We start from the raw sequence: 19,596 nt of genomic DNA, 5'->3' as shown, positions 1-19,596 counted from the left end.
AGAACAGAGTGCCAGTCTTTACTGTTTGGGTTTCATCCAGAATTACACTGCAGGATTTTGGTACAGCTTTTCACTTTTTCAGATGAGCTGGGTTAAATTCTCAGGTTGTCTCTTAATAAAGAAGAACAATGAGAGAGAACTAAGGAAGATATCAGCCTGTGGGACCCCAAGTTGCCAACCACTCTTTACAAAGCACACATTATTCTGTCCCTTCATGACATGGTGGGACACATCAGTCCTCTCCAAACATTGCCATCCCAAAGTCATTAACTTTAGCCTCAGTGAAGACCCATGTAGAAGTGATGCATGTAAATTATATTTTTATATATGTAAAGACATCTGTATATGCATTGTACTGATAAGCCGACATTTTCCATAAGGAGTTTCTTTTCAGTATGAAAATTACAGTCTTTCTGAAATACTCTTAATATATTCAGTCTGCTACCTCTGCACTGCAGTCTGCTAGTAATTTGCAGGTGTTTTCCTTACTTCAATTAATTACTAACATTTGGGATTCAGAGCTAGTTTGTTAAGAAAAAGTAATCCCATCCACATCTGTTGTTATCATTTGACCATGTGACCAAATATAGTCTAAAGGCAGGCAGTGCTACCAGACACAGAACAAGACCACGTAAAACTCTGTAATGACATGACAGTGTTGTTTGAAATGCATTAGTCATTTGAGCTCTGTTAAGATCACTTGGCAAAGGACTACAGTTCTAACATATATTCTCCTATTTTGTAAATAGTGATCTCAAACAGTGCATTACATATTTTGAATTTTGGGGCATATTTTTCTCCCTATTAGGATGGCAGAAAATTTGTATTTAAATTCAGATTTTCCACTAGGTCTTTGCTTTGGGATGTAGAAGGAAGTTCTAGTAAGAGAGCCATGGGAAGCAGGTCCTGCCACCTCCGCTTGCTCTGTCAGTTCTAACTGCAGCTGCTGGCCCTCACGCTAGTTTCAGATATGTCCTATCAGTCTCTAAAGAAAGTGTTGCAAGGAAAGGCTTGATATATTGTTTTCCAAATCCGCTTTTCAGCCCATGCCTTTCCAGTCAATTCACTTTTATCCACTTGGAATTAACAAAGTTGATATGGGACAGACAATCTCGCTCTGAAGTGGCACTTCAAGAGGGTTACCCGCCACACAAAGAGAATGCTTTTTCACAGAACTGAAAGTCCAAAAGTTTAAGTTCAGAAAAAAAAACTAGCTTAAACAGATGTTAGTACCTCTGAGTAATGTGGTGAGAGATATTTCCCGTTGTGTTTTGCAATGTCGCGCATAATTTTTAGTGCCTTCTCTCTCTTTCTGCGTGTCAGGAGCCAGCGTGGAGATTCAGGAACTGCCCTGTAAGAACACAGAAGATATTAACAGGGGTTTTGCCCATTAACATCATCAGTAAACCAAAGTCCTTTTGCCTGTTTTTATACTCAAGGCACTGATTTTACAGTTTTGGGAAGACAAAAACTCTTTTGTGGACTGCCTTTTCTGGTCAGTCTCTAACTTTCTCTGTAAAATATTTCATTCTTGTGGGCAAGAAAGGAGAAAATAGGCTATGTCAATATTCTGAAAAGCTGAAGAGTAAGAAGTCTAACTATTATATCTGCACAGTGGAAGTCAAAAGTACAATAACTGACCAGCAAATAGGATGATGCCTGCAAAACAGCAAAGAACTAATGCAATTCAAGAGTAAACACATGTAGTATTTGAATAGGCTGGTCAGGAAACTTCTAGCTATATCATTATAAGATATACACACACATGCTCAAATGTTAATATATTTTATAAACTGAACCCTTAGCACTACTGTTGATTGGTGCTTTGGTGTATACATATATGTTATATATATGTATATGGTGTATATGATTAAGATGATTCATAATTTAAAAATGCATGACAGACTGTGCAAGGAAACAGTACAATATGTAGGAAGAGGACATGTGGCTTAGCTTCTTTGGATTCCGCCCACAGGATGGCTGCACCCCACTGGGATGGTCACTGGGACACAGTGCTCTGCTTTGGCATTTGCCATAGTGTCCAACTAATGGGACCGGTGGGGCAAATCCAGACTTGAACTGAGTGTGTAATTAGAAGTAGAGGTGAAGTCCATGACTGATGCAAAAAAACTTTGGTAAAGTCACATAGGTCAACAGCCTGCTCTGGGCTAACCAGGAGCAGAGCAGGGTTCTGTGAAGTACCAACCCTGGCTGTTGTGAGAAGCAGATCTTGGGCGGAAAAATAAAAGTAACATGTGTCTGTGATTCACTTGAAACAGTTAAAAATGACAAAATCAACAAGAACTTAAGTATCTTCTTGCTAATCTACACCATTTTGCACAGTGGAGATTTGGGTCCACAGCTAGGGTCTCAAGGTGCTATGATAGCACTGTCAGTAAATAATAATAAGAGCAATGACTGCAACGTTACCAGTAGTAGAGCAGGAAAAGGAAGTTGGGCAGTGAAATGGCCAGCTGGATACCCTGCCAGTTGGGAACCCAGTATGAAATTCCAGGGAGAATCATAATTCCCAGGGTGAAGAATATCTGTATCACGATCCCAAGGATCCGCTGGTCAGAACCAACGATCTCCGTCACTGAACAGATAGAAAGCCAAAATAAACAATACAGAAAGAAAACTTACTCAAAAGAAAAATATCAGCTGTAAGAACAAAAGGAACAATAGTCCCATATCAGATCACAAGTCTGTCTAGCCCATTGTCTTGCCTGCAGTAGTATAAGCATTTCACAGAGGCTGGCCAGGGCAAACATGGGTGGTGCTTCCCCATCCACTTACCTACTCCCCTTCAGTCTGCAACACAGAAACTTCCTGAGCCAGAGCTTTGGTAAATTGTTATCACTCTTCCTGGCACAGTTTTGGCCCATCCTCCAGACCAAGGGATCACTCAGGACAGGGCTGCCCCCAGCAGGTAATTTGGACAAGGCTTCTGCAGAAAGAGAGTTTTGCCGTACCATGCTGGTTGCCTTGAGGGCCAAGGAATGGTTCCCAGCCTGTTTTATTTACTAGTACAAACATTTTTAATCATGCCATCATGCATAATCAATGCCATTTTTAATCCCTTGATGGATTTTTTTTGATTTGTGAATGTGTCTAATCTCTTCTGAAACTCATGTAAGCCCATATTTCAAGCAATATCCCATGGCCATGAGATCCAGAGTTGAAGTGCGTGAAGAAGTGCCTCCTTTGGTTTGTTTCAAACCTGCCACTGCTATCTAGCCTGGCAATGTCAAGTCACTGTCAAGCAGAGGGTTTTACCTTGGTTTCTAATACACAGAAACCATTTTAAAAAATTTTACTAGAGGAAACACAATTTTACAAGCAACAGCGGTTCATTTCAGCTGGCAGTGCTGCTATTTTCATTGACTACTCATCATGTCTACACTGTACCTGGATAACCTTATTGCCTAAAGGCAGCTGCCTCAGTGTTGGCCTTGGAAGACCTGGGTTGAACACAAATGCCAGAGAGGTTCTCAGGGTGGCCAGTCATGCTGAAGCTCAGATCAGTAGCTGGGGAGGTGTATTACAGTAGCCATCCTCCTGTGCGGCCAAAGCAATGAACTGTATGTTCCTCTTCAAAGATGTTAGGATACTCTGTGTGGTCCTGGGACGTAGGATTAGGTTCATGAAAGGATTTAGACATAGTATCAGCTAACCTTTTGCCACTCAGCCCCCAAAATGACCACCACACTGTCTCCCTTATGCATGGCAAGAGTTAGGTGTCTCAGAAGAGGAGTCGGAAGAGTGCGCCCATGGAGCAGGGCTGTGAGCAGAGCCATATGCCCTTGCCCTCTCCGAGATTTTAGGCACCTTGCTTAGGGCTGCAGAAATACACTTTTCCTCAGGAAGTCTTATCTGTGAACCTTTTCCTAAAGTTTGGTAATCTGCACACTACAAAAATGAAAAAAGAAGCCTTCCTTTCTTTTGAAACTTGGCTATTTTAAGGAAACAATTGGTCTATCATAAAATATTCCAGTAGTTACAGCACTTGCTGAAGTTTTAAGATAAGATCTGTATTCAGTTCTCTCCTCAATTTAAAATTAAGGCATATGCTTGGAAGTGTGGGGGGAGTGTGGGGGAAAACCACACTTGTCGAGGTTGACCTCTTCCCAAACCTTGGACCTGAGCTGTTCAGCAGTGAAACTTTGCCCAGAAAACTAAGGTGTTTCTGGGCTTTAGATAGTGACAGGGCTAGACAGGAGTCTTTACGAAGCACATTTGCACCAAGGTCACTACAGTATTCCTGAGTTTCACTGTAACTGCTTATGTCTGGTTTCAGTTGTGCTCTCACTCACCTACTATATCCAGTAATTTAAAAGCATTGTAGCCCTCACAGACTACAGAGGGGATGCAAATTTCTACACTACATAATCATGTTATCACTGTGTTTTGGATTGTCACAGATTATTGAAGGACTACTCTTCTTTTTAAGGAAATCTGATATGTCCTCTTTGGGCGGATGTCCTCCTTAATACCATGCCACTTCATGCTCCAGAAGAGAATTGGAAAGTTTGCCTTTTTGAACCTGGCAGTCATTCAAGGTGTCGTAACAATACCTTTTTCTCATGAAAAGTAAGCTTGTTATTAGGGGTTCCTCATCAGTGGGCCATGACTACATCACCTATCAAAGAGTCTGGATCTCTGCTGATTTGATGCCATTTATAAAAAAAGCTTTCCTTCCCTTTCCCTTTTCAGGAAATGATAATCCTAATATGGATCCTGGTGTGTATATGTCCAGTCTGGCACTAAGCAATGCCTCCCTGCTAAAGAACGAAGCACAGTCATCCAAGCATCTGTTCTCCCCATGCAGAAACACAGTTAACTCCTGTGAGGACCTGTGGAAGTTGTTCAGACTCCGCAGACAACCAAAATGAACAATGGCCCTGTTAGGGTGTCCTGTTTGATTCTTGGCTTGCTCAGTAGATTTTGGCCAATGTGGTAATCTCTCTATAATAATGAAACCTTTATATACGCACATTCTGCTCCTCCACCTTGTAATTATTTATATTTTTTCTGTAAGCACTCCATCCCTCCCCATCCATGTCCATAGACTAGACACCCGTAAAAGACTTCATTTAGCATCAACAGAAAATATTGCATTATTACTGTACAGCCAGCTGCACACAGGCACTTTCATGTACTGGCAGAGGGAAGCGGGTATCAAAGGAGAATTTAGATAGTTCTAAAAGACAGTTCATTGTTGTTAGTCCTTCCTCAGTCCTCGCTCCCCTCCATGGGATCCAACAAAATCAGGCAGGCATATACAGTGCTGGTCATTGCCACCTTGTAGCAGTAGTGAATATTGTGGAAAGTTTACACTTGCTGCCATGCTAAGAGGCCACCTTGTTCCTAGTAAATTAGCAAATATTGCCAAGTAGAGAAACTCTACTGCCTATACTGTTTAGCTGCTGGAAGGGCTGCTGGCATGGTTCAGACACAGTCCAAGAGGCGTTTCCCCAAACATTTGGTTCAGGCATTAGCCCCAACCAGGGATCATGTCAAGTGGCAATTTGCATGCAACCACCTTGTCTTGGAGAATAAAAGTATTAAATAAGATGGGCTTGGGTTGTTCACTGCCTGCCAATCTCAGGGTCAGCACTTTGTTACAAGAAAAATTTATTTTCAAGAACAGACGTAGCCAAACACCTTGTTGACCGTCCCTCACTTTTCCTAACAAGAAAAGAAAGAAAATAACAGCTCTCACCGATCACATAGCATGTCATCCAGGTTCCCTTGCCAAACACACCTTGGAGAAAACGGAAGATCAAAAATACAGTAAAGTTTGGTGCAAATGCAACTATGATACCACATATCCCAACTCCAAGGCAGGAAAGAAGATAAATAAGGATTCTGCCGTATCTGTTGAAAAAGGGAAAGAAAGTGAAAATTATTAAAGGTTATAAAGAAGGCTTTTTTTCCTAGCATCTCATTTCAATGCTAGATTCAAAAGTGCCTTTTTGAGATCTACCTTGCTCCAAAGGGAGGCTGCCTGAAACTTTGTAGTGTCGGCTTTTAGGATATGTCTTCTCTGTGATAATTATCACTGCCTTTATCTCACTAATTTTAAAAGTGGTGATGAGGACAGGCCTCCTTTTATTTTAGGAAACAGTTTTTAATTCTTTTAGCAGCTAAACTGACAGCAGAAATGTTACAGTTCATGCAGTTGAACAAGGAGGAATTTAGTTGGGGATTTCTGATTTCTGCTTTCGCAAATTAGTCAACTGTAATTCCAGTCAGCTCCATGAGGGTAAGCCATTTCTTCTTTAATTACTTAATCTAATTTTCCAGTGTTTTGTTTAGGCTTAAGACCACCTGTTTTTTAACTCTACTTTATGTATTCACGAGTCTCATTCTCCAGCAAACAGAATCATTATTAATAGGTGTACCCAAGATGAACCCTAAATCTGAGAAAAAAACCCAAACCCTTCCCTATATCTTCATAGCAAAGTGTCCTTGGAACAAAACTACAGTTTCCATTTTGATTTCTTCATCAGTGGCCCCTATTAAAGGTCCTCCAGTAAACTCCTATCCAGAAAACTCCTCTGAATGCTTCCTTTTCATTTCTGTGTCCTTCTACCCTTCCTGGGTCCAAATGTGCACAGAAAATACTGGAAACCACAAGAAAGGCTCTTTTCATGACTTTTTAAAGTCCAAACAGGATCAGGAAGTACCATCACACATAGTTTCCAGACCAAAAGCAAGTGAAGATTACAATAGCTGGGTTTCGTTAGCAAGGGATGTTTGTCCAGAGTGAATTAAACCTCCAGAGTGCTCATGCGTACTTATTGCAAGTCACACTACAAGTGATTCAGTCTCCACAAGAGCTGAAGGACAGTAGCACTTATACTTTACCTGTCTGCAGCGTAGCCTAGAGTGAATGCACCAGCCAGAAATCCCAGATTGAGGATAGCCTGCGTTAGATCTAGCATCCAGGCATTGCCGCACACAAGGTTATACTGTGGGAACAAGGAAGAGGTATTAACACCCTCAGATCCTCAGAGCAAACCATTCTCAAAGCTGCAAAGGTTGTAGATGGGCAAGGGGGGAGGGAGAAGGGGGAAGAGGAGGGAAGGGAAGGGAAGGGAAGGGAAGGGAAGGGAAGGGAAGGGAAGGGAAGGGAAGGGAAGGGAAGGGAAGGGAAGGGAAGGGAAGGGAAGGGAAGGGAAGGGAAGGGAAGGGAAGGGAAGGATTGGGGAAGCACAGTCCTAGAAAGTTTCAGCATTCTTCAAGCCATTGCTAAGATTGCAGAAGAGCTTCTCCTTGCCAAAAGGATGTTGTGTTTTGTTCATCAGTCGTCCAGATATGGACAATGAATTGCTGTTTTGCAAACAAAACACAACAGTGTCAAATCTGTTACCAAGGCAAAGCCATGACTTTGTTTAGTGCAGAACAAGGGCACACAGCTATAGCCAATGAAAACATCAGCTTATAGAAATGATTTAATTATTGTTTTTGTGTCTCTCGGATAAAAGCAAAAACATGTCGCCTCTGAGGAAACTGAAAACACATCTTAGATCAAATTCAGGCACATTCAGGCATGTACTTTCTTGCTATAGCTTTCCCAGACTCTTCTATTCTTTATACTGCGGTAGCTATAATTGCCTAACAAAACATTACATTGGTGCATGCCTGAAGAATTCATTAACAGGGTTGGGGGTGGGGATGGGCAGGGAAGTGGGTAGTGAGGGAGACGGAGGAAGAGAAAGAGATTAAAAGAAGAAAAAACAGAACAAAACAAAAAATGTATTTGTTATCCAGACAGTATGTCATTGGAAATTACTTTAGAGGCTCTTTGAGAATAAATGAATACCAACTGTTGCCTGCCAAGTTCTGCAGGCCTTCCAGCGTTAAGAGGTTTTGATCCATACCTAGGATAACCTTAGGAATAATGTGGGTTCACAAGAAAGGGAAGTCATAGATGACAGCAGTTTATATCATTTACCCTAAAAAGACTTTTTCACTTTCATCTGTGAGCTGTAAGAAATTATTTTGTTATTAACAGGGTACTGGTTCCTGAGGCATGCACGTGTTTTTCACCAGAATACATATCAGTAAAGGTGCTCAAACACTGCACTTGGAAGGGGTGGTTTCATGGGTATTTAGAGAGATTAAAAGCCTCTTCTGCTTCTCTTCATATTTCTCCAGATTTTAAAATACAGTACCGTGAGCCTAAATTTTATCTTCATCCATTTGTCTGCTTTAATGTCCAGTGAACAGAGGTGCAGACCCAACAGATACAGCAGGCACCCAGACTTAGATTTAACTGAACCCAAATCTGGACACAAGAATCTAAAGTTACATTCTTAAATCTATATTTAGGTACCTAAATGAGAAACCTAATGGTTTAAAATTTGAAAGTCCACACAGCTGCCATTCATACCCATTTCTTTGAGCTATTCTTTCCTTTTAAAGATGACAACTCTTTTTTTCAGATGTCAAATATAGTATTGGCACTGTCAGAATCACCGATAGTAACTACAACAGGAATCACTGTTGCTAGTTATGCTGATTTTATTGGAAGTCTGGGTATTTGGGTTTGTGTTTGTTTTTTCATTTTTCTTGAAGCCACAGGTCTGGGAATTTTGTGACGGAGAACTGCAGTTTCCAGCTCTCACAATTGTGAAAAAAAACTTGGCTAGTAAACCCATAAGTCCCCAGCATGATGGATATCTGTCCCCCACTTACTTCAAAAATGTCATGGTTTTGGTGTCATCCCCATCATTCCAGGGCACCTGACTGGCCACCTTGGAGCAGGTGAGGCCATTGCATCTAGTTTTTGCTTCTGAAAATCTTGACCAGAACCTGCAGAAACACTGACTTCTTCTGAGAGGAATAAAACCTGTTCTCAGTTGTCATACTCAATGGCTACTGCAATGCTTTCCTAGAACAGCCAGAACAAGGAGCAGCACTTTTAGACTTCGAAGACTGCTTAAACCTTTTGCTATCTGAAACTATGACAGCCCTGTGAAATAGTATCAAAACATACAGCTTTTGAAAGCAGAGCTTTTTCATGAGCATGACCACTAAAAGAAGAGTTTGGAAGCCAGTGCAGTTACCTGGGACATTGGCACTGGTTAGAGCTCTCAGAGGAGCATGTGAAGCCAACTGTACAGGGAAATACAGCTTACCAGAGGGTGAAAAGTTAGACATGAGAAAATATCGGCTTTATAAGTGCATTGTTGAAAGGTAATTGAAAAGGAAATAATTGCACGAAGATAGAGGCAGCGAGGACAAACAGGAAGACGGGTTTCACACGAGCTCAAGGAAATCCCTCTGACTTGGCCAGAGCCGTAGTGAGCCAGAAACACCACAAGCCACATGGCCGGTGTGGGTCCCCAGGCAGGGCCCGTGCTGGACACACTGGCTCTACAGCTGCCCAGCTGATCTTTTGCACAATGCAGCGACTGCTTTGCCTAACCCCAGAGCAGAGCGCAGCTCTCCCATCCCCCTGCCCGTCCTGCCACATAGCTGCAAGCTTTCCTCTGGGCTTTGGGTCAGATCAATGCCAATGGGGGAGACCCCACACTCTGCTGGGTGGGTAACAGCTCTGGGCTGTTTTACAAAATGCTCTGTTATTTCACTGCATTTCCCACTGATCGCTTCAGAGCTAGCAGGGCTGTGCTTAAACAGTAAGCTGACTTTTCCCAGTCACCTTTCCTGGATCTCCTAGGAGGACTCTGCGGACTACAGATGGTTCCATACTATAAAAACACCACTGTATTTTCCTGTGGGAGACACAGGAGGCCAAACACAGCCCAAATGGAAAATTTGCTTCAGAATGAGCTGTTTCAGCGACTTGCATTCACTACTTGCAAATACAGAGTGAAGTGTTGCCTATGGCTTCCTTCTGCTGCTGCCCCTACCTCCTAGAATAATACAACAATTTAAGTGGGAAGGGACCTCTGGAGGCCTCTGGTTCAAAACCCCACTCAAAGCAGGACCAGCTTCAAGCTGAGGTCCAAATTCACAGCTGGACCTGTTTGCTGTGGGCCTTGTCCAGTGAGGCTTTGACTATTTACCACGGTGGAGGCTTCACAGGATCTCTGGACATTACTGGCTTGCCACAATCTCATCTCAGGCAGGGCTTTTATCTGCCCTCTTCTCTCACCAGGCTGAGGGTATTTTCTCTGCTGCACGTATCACCTCTTTTTCAAAAATCATTCACATCTATGGAGTATGGCAGAGGCCAGCTTCAACCTGCATGAGTGTTCCAGCACTGAATACTATTTAGTACGAACCTTTGCACCAGCATATTATGTTTTCAACACAGTCTTGTAGGAAACACACTGACTCACCAGTTATCAACACCGCGATTCAGACAAGCCACAGAGCCCGACTGTGTCTGTGGAAGAATAAAAGCATGCCCCAGCACTGCAAGCTCAGGGGCACTGGTGGGCCCTTGAGTGACTGCATCAGCCATCACTGGAGCTGTGCCCAGGAAAGCAGCCAGCTAGCACAGAACAGTGTGCAGGGGCCTGCCCTAGCAGCAGCTGCAGGCCCTTGTCTTGAAAGTTTAAACTTTTGATCCTTTTTCAAAGTATATATTTATTTTTTAAATAATTTGATCCCTCTTTACTGTAAACGGGCAGTGAATAAGCTGTCATGAAAGAAGGCGAGAGAATGTGTGCCAGAAACAAAGAGTGAAAAATATGTTTTCTGGAGAACACACTTTCATCTTAACATCCACCTCAGAAGATTTAAGTAACAGCTGAAACTAGCTCTTGGATAATGATATGGTAAAATATCTTAAATATTCTTGGAAATAGGAAAAGACATATAACTTCTAAGAAACCATGAGTTTTTTCTGAAGAGCTTAGTTACATTAACCTGTTCACTCCTATATTGGCCCTGCACTTTGTTCCTTTCTATGTATTTAAATAACTTCTGATACAGATAAGCATTCTTGAACCTTTTCTGTTTGCTTGACGTAGTGTCTAGCATTTAAATGATCATGCTGTTAACATCTTGCTTTTCATTTGCAAACATAACCTTTAAAAGAGAACGTAACATTTGCAAGAGAATTGCAGACAGCACAGAATTTTTTTTTCCGATCTAAGTGACCTATCAGATCCACATCACTCATTCAAATATTACCTGGTTTGGTTGTGCCTCACAGTTTTCCCCCATCTCTGTAACTTGGAGAAAAAGCATTTGCACCTGTTTACACAGGATTTCAATCTGTTCTCAGTTAGCCAGTAGTCCTCCTATATGACACTCCACCAAAACATCTCCCAACCCCTGTTAGCAGCCTCCACAAAAAGGGAAAGGAGTGCCATCTCATCTCTGCTTCTGCAAGGACCATTTTCTCATCCAGGCCTGGGCTGACGTTTGCGCTGCTGCCACATAGGCTGTCTATGCACAGGCAGATGCAGTCCAAACTGTGAGGCACTTACTGACAAGGGGCATTGCCATATAAATTTCCAGTGACATCAAGGAGAAGGAGAGTTATCCCTGTCAGCAATCATTTCCCCCAGCGAGTAATAGGAAATCCCATTCCCTGAAAGTACACATTCTTCTCATAATGCACAAAAAAATCATGAAATCTGGTCTTTAAATGTCACAGACTACCCGCTTGTGATCCTGCTTTGTTTCCAAAGTCAGTAACACTGCGAATCAAAAAATCTAGGGCCCTCTCTCTGCCTAGACCACAGCTGTCTGATTTCTTTGTTTTTCATTTTTTTCCTTCTGAACTTTTCTGTTTGGTACCTCCATGGAAGAAGAGCTATAGCCACCCCAACTGAAAATAAACTGCACAAGAAATGTGAGACTAATGTGTCATTTCTCAGCATCATACAACCCTAGGCAAGCTGGGGTCTAGCTGAGGTGGAGCCTCACCTCCACTGCTGCATCAGCATGCACACGCTGCCTGCAAAACTTGGGACATATTTTGGAGAAACATATGGAAGACATTGGAGTCAACAGGATTTAGCTTTCAGTCCTCCCTGTGCATTTATGGGTGTGTTTATCCACAGACAGTGTCCTCACTGTGCATGGCTACACTGTGAAGTAAACACTTCCAATTTCACTTGGATTGCATGGCTTGATTAAGCTCACTCAGGACAACAGAGCAGAAAGGAACATCACAATGTTCATGTTCAGTCCCTGTTCCTTCATAGACTTGAAATTTAATTGCTGAAACATTTATCGTGGTGGGAGGAAGGACGGGGAAAAGGGGAGGAAAGCCTTAAGTTTTTTAGACCCCCCATTCCCTAGCCTGTTCATTGAACTTTATAGTCTTGTCTATACCTAGCACTTGTTAAAGCCTAGCTAACCAGCTCCTCATTGCAATCATCATGTGGGTGAGCAAGCGCAGGCTGGCCAGCCCCAACTGAGTACATATCCCCTTCCTCCACATTGCTATGCTCTCAGCCAGGACCTCACTGCACGAATGAGTGTGCACCACACAGCACTGCAGCTTCTCTGGGCATTCAATGCTATGTTCGCCTGCATGGCTTCTATCCAGTGCAAAACAAAAAGCATCATGTGCCTGAACTGTATTCTCCTTCCATTTAGGGAGATGACTAAAAACGGTTGTGTAGCCCAAACTGATAAACATTTCAAATCTGCATTCCTTTTCTCTCAGCTTTGGCAATGAACTGCCATCTTCGGCAAAAATCAGGTGTTTCAAACAGAGGACACAGGTAGCAGGAACCAGCTCCTTCAGGACATCCCCCTCCATAATATCTTTAACAGAGTGAGAGTAGGGGAAATCAGTCCCTTCTACCCCAGTAGGCAGCCAGAAACTCCCGCTTAGAAGAACATCTTCATGATGAATGTCTTCCCACCCTCTAGAAGCTTGAATGTTAAAATGAAAGCCCCGTACAGAATTACAGTAGTTCTGCACAGAACATGCCCCAAGATACTTAAGCAGGTCTATCCCTGAAGAAATGCATTGCTTTAAATGACAAAGTATCACTAAAAAATCTTCAAAATATATCACCTCTGAGTAGCATTTTGGAAGCACTTCATTGCCCATCACAATTAAGTTTCAAAATGATGGATGAAACTCTTTAGTCAGTAAGTTCTACAAGCCAACAAATTCTGCAGTGGTCTGCCAGCCCAGAACCAACAGTTCTAGGTGGCACATGTGTTCTAGGTGGCATCCAGATGAGTGGGCAAGCAGAGGCTGGTTTATCTTTTTAGTCTCAGTGGCAAAAGGCTTAGGGAAATGTTCATTGTTTAAGGAAATTTGGGGAGACTGCCACTGTTGCTGCATGCTTCTTATTTGTTGCTGGGCAAATCATCTCCCATCTCTCCAGGCTGTCAAACTGGTATCTTCACACATACTTAATACAACAAACACGTCTTCAAAAACATGCAGTGGAAAGGGAGAAATGACCTTTTTTTTCTCTTTCTGCCAAAGCAGAGTACTAAGGGACTAAGCAAAGACTTTGCCCTTTTCCATGCCTTGCTTTAAGCTGAGCACTTAGCAAGACAGACTGTGAGCCTTTACTACTTCCTAGGGAAGGAAACCTTTTCTGTCCTTCTGTTTTCTTGTCTCTACCCATAGCCAAAATAGAGGGAGGTGGAGAAACTCGTTGTCTCCTAAAGGGGAGAAAATAGCAGCTGTTGAAAAAACAGTAAGAAAAATCAAGATCTAAACCCTCAGCAAGTACCAGTTAGCACAATTCCAGTGAGAGAAACATAGTCCCAGTGATGTAACCCATGCAAGGAGGTGCTCCAGCTTGTTTCATACAGGGAAAGCTTAGCGTTTCATAAGAAACTTAGTGACTGCTGCATCCTACTCTTCTGTCCACCTTTTTTCCCTTTCCCTCCACCGCTTATCCCACCATGATGGTGGGAAAAAGGCAGGGTACTGCCAAGCCCATGACAATTATGGAAATAGATCAGTGTTCTGAGGGAAAACTGCATTGCTTATTGTCTTGGAGGAGGAGAGTAAAAGAAGCAGCTGCTCTTTCTCCAGCCTGAGCGTGACTGCTGAATTCTCCTCTGCTCTAAATCACTGTAAAAACTACATGAGAAACATTATTGCATCGCTTACAGGTCCCTCTGCAAATGTTGACTGGATGTTATATTCTGAGACAGCTGGCAAGAAGAGGAACAAGAAGATTTATTGGCAGCAGATGCAATAGGATAATATGTTCAGATGATTTTGACCACCTCAGACTTCACACTTCAGCAATAAATTGTTGCCAAGTCCTGACATGACATCATCTATAGCGTAAAGACTTGCTGCAGACAGGACATATTGGAATCAGGCCCTTCTGGTAAACTCCTGCCAAGAAAAGCTGCTAGTAAGCCCAAAATATGCCAGCTGTGCTGTGGCAGCTGATGAACCCATAGACTTTTCTCTCTCTCTTCCATCCACAATATGCTATTCAATCTGATAATGGGATTGTAATTCATCCACATGCCTCTAGGAGTCATCATTGCCAAAAATGTTTGAATGACTATCACTTTGCAAGCTATTATCAGCTGCCCTTTCGCAGAGTGCTAGATTTTCCCCACTGGGACTGGAGTATGCAGTGCCAAAGCCCAGCAGTATCAAAGGTCAAAGACCCAGTCTTCAGCACAGGTTCCTGAGGAAATTAGCTTTATTGGCTTTCACATGTTGTGGGTACACGTGTCTCTCTGCTATAACTCTCAAAATGATCAGGCCAGTTTTGATCAACAAAAAGTTCAGTGGATTCAAAAAAAGCTCAGTTCCTGCAAATGTTGTGAACCTTGTTAGTGTTCTGCCAAGGAGACGTTCCTTGTTAGACATTAGAAGATCACCCAGAAGGAGAGGGCAGGAAGCAGGTTTCCTAGTTCAGGGTGACTTGCATTCCCCTCCCAGACTGGCAAGCCAGCATGAAGCTGTCACAGCAGATCCCTGGCACCCCTGCTTTTCCACCTGTTCCATCTGCAGAGTAGAAATAGTGGTCTTTCCTGCCCTCTGAACCCTGTGAGAGGTGCTGCTGTTGGCCAGCCTTCCCCCTAGAGAAGTGCCAGCCACCTGCTGTGTCCGGCATCATTTCAGATGACATCAACTGGCATGAATCGGGAACGAACTTAGCTCAATAATTACCTCCTCAGCCTCCTTCTCCAGGCAAAATCTGAGAAGCCATTTGATTCTCATCCTACTACTGACGCATGTTGTTACCTCTTCCAGTTTCAGAGGGAGCTACACGAGACACATTAAATTAAACGGGAGACTATTGGCACTGGGCCTACGGCCTTTACTCAAATTCACCACCTATGATACCATTGCATCAGTGGAGTGATTGCCAGGTTTTACACATAGCAGAGGCATTTGCTGATATCTAGAAACCTTTAAGTCATCCCAGCTCCATTTTGCTCAAGGCTAATTCAGGCACCGCAGCACTTGGCTGTTCACACCGCATCTGTAGACAACTCCTCCTCCAATCTGGCGTGCCCTCAGGGATAAGCCTGACCCAAAACAGTGGAGCACAGAGACTGTTAGACGTGTAGGTGCAGAAGTGGGGGGCCTGCCCTCAGAGCCCACCAGACATCAAAGTAAGCTTTTACGAGGGAATCTCTAGTGATGCCTGTGACCTAGTTAACTGGCTTGGCCAAGTGTTGTTCCTATGATGATTTCTTAATGGATTTTGCTCTTCTCCTCAGATCCTGAAGGAGGAAAGGCATGGTATGTTCTCCTAACACCAGCTGTACCCCAGCACTGAGACCGCGGGACTGCTACAGCAGTGAGTGCTGCGGCAGGCACCTCAGGTACTGCTTACAAAGCAGAAGGAGCTTTTTATCAGACCACATATCCCCTTTTTCTGCTGCTTCCTTCTGCTGACACTACTGCAGACTTCTTTGCAGAAGATAGCTATCTAGGATGACATAGGATGTAGTAAGCAGCATGGTCAGTCATGTAGAAATCAGAGCAATGATGTCAGGTACTGCAATATCATTCATTTCACAACTCCTCATAAATCAGTCCCTCCAGCCAGATGCTTTAGCTACTTTGGGGTGCTCAGAAATGATTGCAATAGCTTGTGGCTGGGCTGCCAGACCTGCTCTGTGAGATGGCATCTTTGCTTAGCAAAGGCTTTACATGCCTGTATTTGCCTGATTCCTCCCCTGCAATGCAGCAAATCCACACCAGTTCTGTGCTTGACGTAAGCCAGCAAGAACTCCTTCAACGTCTCTGACTTTTCTTTCTCTCGCTTCCTGAACATGTGTTCTTCAGATTATCATAGAACTCATCCTTTTGACTTCATCTCTCTGTCCATTTCCACTGTTGATTCAGCCAGACACAAAGTGCCAGAAGTTAAAAGAGACAAAGCACCTTTCTTCACGTACACATACAAAATGAAGCAATTACAAGTAGACACATAAGAAAAGAAAAAGTCATGTTTGGTGATGTGATTAAACAGAGCACATTTCTGCTTTAATTGAGTCATGATTTGTTAGAGCCTCAGGTGAATTAGAGGAGACGAGATTAAATCTGGGATTTAAATTGTCTTTGATGGGTATACAATGTGTTAATGCATATTAAGCTCCTTTTAATAGCTGATCTCAAAGTAATTGAGCGAGGATGCACATGCCATGTGATTCCTTTTCACATGGAGATGCCAAGCCTCAGGTGGCATATGGTCTATCTGGCAAACAAGGTGCAAAACAGGGAGATAGAAGGCAAATGCCACAGGTTGCAGCCCAGCGCGCTGGTAGGTACAGCGGTCACAGTGAGAATGGGACCTGCTGCTTGGCACAGGGGAAAGACAGTGCTACTCAAAGGCCATTACTTTTTGGCTCTGGCAATGTGCGCCTTTCGGAGCACAGGTGCTTCCCCAAGCATCCCTTGATCCTTCCTCCCCTCCATGGCCCTGGAGGCTTTTCTCAGGACATGTGGGGAATGAGGTGCAGCTTGACAAGGTGTTTGCCAACCTTTCATTCCCATTTATCGCTATAATGCAAACACTGGTTTCATTTTCTGTAAACTGTACCCTGTGGCTCAGTGCTGCCAAGAAATCACAGTGGCTTCACTGGATACACAAGTTGCTGCCATAAACGGACTCTGAGCACAATATTATGGAAAAGCTTACTTAGGTTCAGCTACAGCAAGGCAAAAGAGCTAAAAATAACAAATGGAGCAAGAAAAGAAATGAAATCTCCTTATTGTCCTTTTTAATCTCTGAGGAGAATGGCTAGCATGGATATACCAGGGATGAAAGACACCGTGACTGAAATCTTCTGAACTCTCCAACAAAATTACATCAGAAGCAGCAGTGTAACCTTCCCACCATTTCCTGTTCCTGTGGTTCAATCCTGAGCCCAGCTGCAGCTCCTGAGCAGCATTCATCTTCCCAGCCCGTCCAGCCCCTGCTGCAACAGCCAACAGAGGTAGAGATATGTCATTCCCAGGGACCAAAGCTTGACATCGACTCCCTGTGTATTGCTCACAGCCATCAGAACAGCCTCCATTGCACTGATTTTACAAAAAAGCCAGTTCCAAAGCTTTGTACTAGGGCCAGTCAGTTGTTCTTGTTTATCTTTTCACAAGCATAAACCCTGGCAAAGGCTGCGTAGAATGTGTGCAGTGCTCAGGGAACAAAGCTCCTGCTCCAAAGACCATGAAACCTGTGAGCAGATCCAGGAGTCCCAGCTGGATGGGGAAGGAGAGTGAACTGAAAGGTCAGGACAGGCACTGCTTTCTGTTCGGTGTTTGCTCAGGGCTTTGCGTGCCATGCCCTGGTCCGTGATTCAGAGGGCACAGCTCCAGCTCAAGCACCTAGTCAAAACCCACAGTGGGACACTCATAGGACAAGCAGGAGCCAGAGCACACAATTTCTTTGACATGTTTTGCAGTGCACCTTGATTATTTGCTACCTCATCTCTCTAAATGCACTTCATATTTTTCAGCACTGCGTTGATGACAGTTATTGTCAGGATGACCTTAAAATACATGCTTTTAGAGTACAGACTGTGTGTTGGAGCCAGACCACAGCACATCAACTGCATGATTACAGATTACACAGAGAATCTCCTAGGAAAGCATCTTAAATGGCCTCTAGCAGCCTAATAAAAAGCTGCTACATTTGCCAGCACTTACCACTGGCAGTAACAGCCAGCCTGCGGTTAGTTCTCTAACTACGACATTTTGGGGACGGATGAATGGCAGCTTTGGGCAAAAACATGTGGGTTTTTTTCTCTGCCTCTATCATCTCTACTGTTTCTTCTCAGAAGTCAGGAGGGCAGTCGGCCGTCAGTTCTTTGTTACCTGCAGGTCTAAATGGTTACTACTGGAAAATCAAAGAACGTATAATGTATATACAGTGATCTAGACCATCAAGTGGTGCCAACCAGTAATGCTTCGGGTGGTCAGCTGGTTTACACCCCCAAAGTTGCTGGCCCTAACTGGTCACCAGAAGCATCAGCTGCAAGGACATAACTCTTTATTTTACCCTGACATTCCTCTAGCAACAGAGCCATCTCTGCTTGGGGTGTTCAGCTTGGGAAAGGCAGTATAAACTGGGCATCCTTCAGATCAGCTCATCTTTCCCTAAAAGTTTGATGCTGACACTTAATCACTTTCGTTCTCATGATTTGCTGGGACATGAGAAACAATAAATAAGGTAAGACAAAAGCGTTACCAAAGCAATGACTCTTCCCTGTGTCCTGCAGTGACAATCACATTTTACTGTCATAATCCCGCACCAGCCGCGGATTAGAGATCGGGATTTTCCTTACCTCACTGACAACGGACGAGTGGGGCTCCTCGTAAACCCAGTTATCGTGGCATGCAGTAAGCGGCAGGCTGCCAGCGCTGCGGTTGCCGTAGAGGGAGAGGGGGTTGGCGCAGCTGGTGGAGGTGTCCCATGCCATGTCCAGCCTCTCGCACTCCCTGCTCGACGACTCGTTCGCCAGCCGCAGGGGCAGCACCGTAAAGTTGCGTTCCTCTTCGAGTGTCCAGCCACATCTTTCGCTCAGTTCAGCTGCCCCAGGGATCCTGCACCAATAATTCTCCGGTGCCAGCCCAAGAAAAACCACACTGGCAAATAGGAAGGAAAAAGTTATGCCTGTCTGGCAAAGGAGGAAAAAGACCCTCTTTTGGAATCTTCCAAATTCTCCAGCTTCTTTTAAAACCTCATCGAAAGATGGCATTATGGGAGGTGGTCTGTCCACTCGGAGCGATCCAAGAGGTGGCAGAGTTTGCTTTCACACTTTGCAACTGCTGCCGGTACTTCCTATGATTGTAATAGTGCGAGTGCCTTCTCTCTCTCCTCTCTTCCCCTCTACACACACACACACACACAATCACAGTAGCGTAAGCGGAGCTGCAATGGGGCAAGTTGTGTGCAGAAATGCATGCGTGCACCCAATCGTACGCACAGAGAGTCACGGCATGTCAAGTGGCATGGGGCTCGCACGCAGCTGCAGAGGACTGCGATTTAAAGTGCACAAACATATTGTATGAGGCGGGGGGGGGGGGGGGGGGGCGCGTGCATTTCCTATTCATCCAGAATGTTAAACAGATTATGTAATAAAACTGGTTAACTCCTTAGGGGTGGGTAAGCAGCAAATGCCAGCTCCAGAGGCAGAATCATGTTGTGGCTGCAATAAATCCATAGGTGCCAGGATAAAGAGAGTTAAGTAAGAAACAGTGCTGAA

General features: G+C 43.8%; 1 protein-coding gene across 8 annotated transcripts in view; it reads right to left on the bottom strand.

Annotated features, from left to right (window-relative positions):
- The window catches only part of SLC22A3 (solute carrier family 22 member 3), a 31,260-nt gene extending 11,866 nt beyond the window's left edge, over positions 1-19,394 (bottom strand). For all 8 annotated transcript variants that reach the window (XR_010388445.1, XR_003260669.2, XR_003260670.2 and 5 more), the window contains exons 1-5: positions 18,676-19,394; positions 6,871-6,974; positions 5,723-5,877; positions 2,431-2,596; positions 1,234-1,351 (exon numbers count right to left, since the gene is read on the bottom strand). Coding sequence is in view for 1 of the 8 variants with exons in the window: in XM_026109824.2 (XP_025965609.1) it covers positions 1,234-1,351; positions 2,431-2,596; positions 5,723-5,877; positions 6,871-6,974; positions 18,676-19,089 (957 nt within the window). In the remaining 7 variants the exon portion in view is untranslated. The remainder of the gene's footprint in view (positions 1-1,233; positions 1,352-2,430; positions 2,597-5,722; positions 5,878-6,870; positions 6,975-18,675) is intronic.
- Between the last annotated feature and the right edge of the window lie 202 nt (positions 19,395-19,596).

This window comes from Dromaius novaehollandiae, chromosome 3 (assembly GCF_036370855.1).
Source record: "Dromaius novaehollandiae isolate bDroNov1 chromosome 3, bDroNov1.hap1, whole genome shotgun sequence".
NCBI lineage: Eukaryota > Metazoa > Chordata > Aves > Casuariiformes > Dromaiidae > Dromaius > Dromaius novaehollandiae.
Note: the sequence above shows the minus strand (reverse complement) of the source record. Positions and strands in the feature narration are given on the sequence as shown.